This window comes from Nuphar pumila, chromosome 9, assembly GCF_984573655.1.
Source record: "Nuphar pumila chromosome 9, dmNupPumi1.hap1.1, whole genome shotgun sequence".
Classification (NCBI taxonomy): Eukaryota; Viridiplantae; Streptophyta; class Magnoliopsida; order Nymphaeales; family Nymphaeaceae; genus Nuphar; species Nuphar pumila.
In genome coordinates this window covers 6,083,407-6,088,702 of record NC_143257.1, presented here as the reverse complement: position 1 = coordinate 6,088,702, position 5,296 = coordinate 6,083,407, and the positions used below count along the sequence as shown (strand labels likewise).

The 5,296-nt window shown below is 42.4% G+C and overlaps 1 protein-coding gene across 1 annotated transcript; it reads left to right on the top strand.

Annotated features, from left to right (window-relative positions):
- The first annotated feature begins 3,648 nt into the window (after positions 1–3,648).
- On the top strand, positions 3,649–4,719 carry LOC149828306 (osmotin-like protein). The gene has a single exon (XM_090016814.1). It carries the CDS (start codon positions 3,675–3,677, stop codon positions 4,398–4,400), a length of 726 nt encoding a protein of 241 aa, XP_089872940.1. The 5' UTR covers positions 3,649–3,674; the 3' UTR covers positions 4,401–4,719.
- The last annotated feature ends 577 nt before the right edge of the window (positions 4,720–5,296 follow it).

The window sequence follows — 5,296 nt, the reverse complement described above, 5'->3', positions numbered from 1 at the left end:
AGAGAAAGAGACAGAGCTCAGCTCCCAATGCTCATGCACTGTCATCCTAATCCACTACTGTAGCCTGGTCCCTCAGTCATCAGTAAAATATATTCGTTCTGATCCTCTTTTTTCTCAATATCTCACTTTTTCTCATTTTCTCACATTTTCTGGATTTTCATATTTAACGTGCATAGGCAAGTGTGTGTCAATGGGTCGTCGGGTTTCGTTTGGACCCACGTGACAAAGTTAAATCAGATTTTTGAGTATGGTATCAAATTCAGACCCGAGTCTAATCTAGTCTACTATAAAAAAAAAAACCATGCCCAGACCCGATAATAACTACATGAACCAAACCCCGACCATACCTGGTAAGCCCATATTTATATCGTTTTTACATTGAAAATTGCAGGTCTTATCGGATTGGGTGCAGGTTTGGTATAAAATTTCATAAACTATACCCGGAGTCCATGTATTAATCGGACCTTTGAGTCCGAACCTGAGTCTTAATCGGGTCTTCTTATTTATCACCATGGCCCGGACCCGATAATAACTACATGAACCAAACCCCGACCATACCTGGTAAACCCATATTTTTATCATTTTTATATTGAAAATTGTGGGTCTTAATCAAAACTCGGATTGGGTGCAGGTTTGGTATAAAATTTCATAAACTATACCCGGAGTTCATGTATTAATCGGACCTTCGAGTCCGAACCTGAGTCTTAATCGGGTCTTCTTATTTACCACCATACCCGGACCCTATAAGGTTTGACACCCCTAGTCGGGCACAACGACTGTAGTTATGGCAGGCTGAGCCAAGGCGACCGGTTCTTCGGATGGGTGGGGTATTTTCGGATTATAAATAAATAAATAAATAAATAAAGCCCTTATCCAAAAGTCAAAGTGAAGGCCACTCTCTCTGACCACCAAAGGACCACAATATCTGAAATTTGGCAATTGTTTCAAGTTTCTAAGTATTTATTTATTTATTTGTAAAATATTGCCATGCATTTGGTATGCGAAACATGCTCCTAATGGTCTGCAACAGGCTAGGAATATCCTAGAATTTCTGAAGACCCAAGATAAGTGTTTATGCAATAAGAAATTATTTCAGTTTTCATTATTTAGTCCTGGGGATCAGGAGCTCTAAAGGAGGCAGTGGGATGAAGCCTGGGCCACTAGGCTGGCGGTCTAGGTTCAAATCTCATGGGCATCATTCCTTGCTCGAGTCGAAAGGATGGTGACTCTATCGAAAAAGGGGTAAGCTCACAAACTTTTATGCTACTAGGACAGTGACCGCAAGCATGTCAGGCAGAGTCAGCGCGGCAAGGTCTTTGTTCCTGAGAGTGGTTTCTTGTGTAAATATCAAAAAAAGAAATGGGGATCAGGAGTGAGGTCTTGCATTTTTTTGGCTGCATTTTAACTGTTAGTTTGCATCTTTTATCACCTTAACCCATTTATCTGGATAAGTGGTTCTATCAAATGCACCTAATTATCTCAAACAATAGGGCAACTTGGGCAAGTTCATTACAGCAAGTTTCAAACTTATCCAACTTTTTTGTTTTGACAAGTGGTTGCATCCATAGGCCCCTTGGTTACACTTAGTTATTCAAGTAAACAAGATAAATTGGGATATTCCATTGTATAAGACGACACAAATCTTGGAGCTTACCCACACTTTCTTAGAGAAGTGTGTGCATCTATGCATCCCATAGGCATCACACATAATTAATGGATAGCTTGCATTTCTGGCAACCTCATGCAGCAAGTTGCAAGTTCGAATCCCAACGGTATAGTTGTATAACTTATAGGGGTATGCAGCTAGCAACCTCATGCAACACGTCACCGGAAGTTGCAAGTTCGAATCCCAACGATATAGTTGTATAACTTATAGGGGTCTGAAGATTTCTTGGTGAAAAAAAAAATAATTCACTTAAACACATCAAAATCGATGTTCCACCATGTGGGTATCTTGGGTTTTGCTTTTTTAAGTCCTCTATAAATGAATGAGTTTAAAATCGTTCACACTTGCAAAGTTTGACATGCTTTTCTTAATAAAGTTTTTTCCTCCTTTTTTAGAAAAAAGAATGCTTTTCATTCCACAATGAATAAAATATTCAAAACCCTTAAAAAAAAAGTTGTGCATTATAAGCGGAAGAGTCGCTAGAACATGAGAATTGAAATATGAAAAAACTAAAATAAGAGAACTAGTTTCAACCATGGTTGCCAGTTGAGGAAGCGGGAGCGGGAAGCGAGGCACTTTCAAAATTTTAGGAAGCAAGAAACGTGTGACCACTTAGGAGTGATTCAAAAACCGTCTCAAAAGCGACCTAGGAAGCGAAAGAAAAACGGAAAAAAAATAAAAATAAAAATAAAAAAAAATTGGAAAAAATGAAAGAAGCAAGGGAAAGCGTGGGGAAAAAGCAAAAAAAGCGAGGGGGAATCGTGAAGGGAAGCACGCTTTCTATCTAAAAGTGGCGCTTCCCCGCACGGTTGTTTCACGCTTTCGAAGCGCGCTTCCCCTTTTACTTAGGCGCTTCCGGTAACTCTGGTTTCAACATTTTTTTTTGCAAATTCAACCATGTGGACGTGCTTGACATGGTGAATTTGCTACGAATTAACCATTGAATTATGCATTTTTGATGAAAAATGTGATTTTTGAATGCTTAAATATTTATGAAGATTATGAGTCACTGATTTTAAAAGCTTGAAAAATCTCGTTTATGCATCAAAATCTGATGATTCAAGAGTGAGTTCTTATAAAACCAAACATGTGGATTACATCCATTTATTAGATTAAAGAGAAAAGAATAAAAGAATCCATGAAAATTGCATTCAGGCATTAGTTCTCATCTTTTCAGTTCTCCTATTCTAAAAATTTGTTTTTCATATATCAAAATATTAACAAGTAATTTTTCATTGATTAAAAAAATAAAAAAATGCACATCCTCGTGTTATATTTTTCAAAATATTTACAAAATCACAAATCAAACTCGTGTGGTACTCTTATCTTTGTGACACAAAAGAAAAGGCACAAAGCCCATAGAGTCCCCCAACACCAACAAAGCCCAATTTTTAAATAACAATAAAAAAACGTATTTGCCATCGGACCATTTAGGGTGTTAATGGGCCTGCTCTACTTGGACCCCACTTGAAGCAAACCTTATAGGGTTGGTATGATGATAAATGATAAGACCCGATTAAGACTCAAGTTTGGATCCGAAGGTCCGATTAATACATGAACCCGGGCATAATTTGTAAAATTTTATACGAGACCTGAACCAGACCAATGTTCTGATTAAGGCCTGCAATTTTTTAATATGGTTTTAGTGGGTATAGTCCAGGTCTCTGATTCATGTAGTTGTCGGGTATGAGTATGATTTTTCTTGTAGTAGACCCGATTAGACTCGGATTCAAACCCAATATCATGCTCAAAAACCGGGTCCAAGTCCGATACCACATGGGTCCGAACCAAACCCACCCCGTTGACACCCCCTAATACCATTGGCCAAAAAAGAGGAGGGAAAAAATATACATAAAAAGAAAAAGAAAAACGATGGGACCCACGTGTCCCAGTTTTGAAAATTTCACACATCTCATCATACCCACCAACCCCTTTCTCACCTATAAATACCCATTCACCCTTCTTCTCTCCTCACTGATTCACTCTCTCTCTCTCTCAGACAGCAGCAATGGCGACGCTTCAGCATCTTGTCTTCCTCTCTCTCTTAGCTCTCTCGGTGGAGGCGTCACCACTGGTGATGACGGTGGTGAACAACTGCCCCTTCACCGTGTGGCCAGCTATCCAGCCGAACTCCGGCCACGACGTGCTGGAGCGCGGCGGCTTCGCCCTCCAGACCCTCCAGCACCGCACCTTCCCTGTCCCGGACCGCCACTGGTCCGGCCGGCTCTGGGCCCGCACCGGCTGCACCTACTCCCGCGGCAGGTTCTCCTGCGCGACCGGAGATTGCGGTCGGCTAGAGTGCAGCGGGGCAGGTGGCGTGGCCCCGGCGACCCTGGCGCAGTTCTCCCTCCACCACCCGCAGACCGACCTGTCGTCCTACTCCGTAAGCCTGGTGGACGGGTTCAACTTACCGATGACGGTGACGCCACACGAGGGGCGCGGCACCTGCCCGGTAGTGGGTTGCCGGGAAAACCTGCTGGAGACATGCCCGACGCAGCTGCGGACGGTGGCGGACGGGAGGGTGGTAGCGTGCAAGAGCGGGTGCGAGGCGTTCAGGACGGACGAGCTGTGCTGCAGGGGACACTTCAACAGCCCGGCGACGTGCAGGGCTTCCACCTACTCGGAGTTCTTCAAGCATTCCTGCCCCGCTACCTTCACCTACGCCCACGACAGCCCCTCCCTCACCCACCAATGCGCCTCCCCAAGAGAGCTCAAGGTCATCTTCTGCCACTAGGGTTGGGGGGGGGGGGGGGCTCTCCTTTAGGGTTTTGCTAGGGTTTTAGGGGTTTCTTTTTTCTTTATGGGGTTTAGTCTTGTAGGGTGGTGTGACTTTAAGTATGGATTGGTGTTATGGGTGAATTACTGGTTTGCCCTTGTGTTAGTTGGTTTTGTGGTGCTTTTGCAGTAGGGTGTCTTCTGAATTTTGCTGGGTTTTTTGGTGGTCATGGTGCTTTGAGGGAGGGGATGGAGGGAATATGTTGGGAAGTGTGAGGGGCTTCCTCATTATGTAAATCCTCAGTAAAATGTAAAGGACGACAAAAAAGAAGAAGAAATGGTTGTGTTCACGTGATATTTAAAAATTGCTATGGTGTTTGTTGTGCATGAGTGCAAGTGCAGGACAGAGCACGATAAATGTGATTCTTCACAGTATTGGTATCAAACACTGACCGTGTGACAACAGTCTCCGGCGAGAGACGGGCGTGATGCCCATACAAATATAACTTTGGCTGATCCAAAGTTGCTAGTTGGAAAAGCCAAAGCGAGAGGTGAGGCACTTCAAAAATTTTAAGAGGCTGAAAGTGAAGGACAACTTCAAATATTTTATTATAAAAATTTATATTACCTTCTTTTATATTTTAGTTTTATATTTTATTTTATTTTATTATAAAACTTTTTTGCCTTCTTTTTAAACAAAATTTTAGATGGACCACTGCCCCCCACCCCATTATGCCAACACCTCTTGGGGCTATAAAATGAAAGGTTAATCCTTCCATCACTTGTCCAAGCACAGTTAGATAAGCTAGATGCCTTGCAACATGATGCTAAGATTTTGAAACATTTTGAATGCCAACATGCTGAAACTGCAAAAACTTCTCTGGCCAAGCCAAGAGAAAAAGTAAAAAGTCAGCT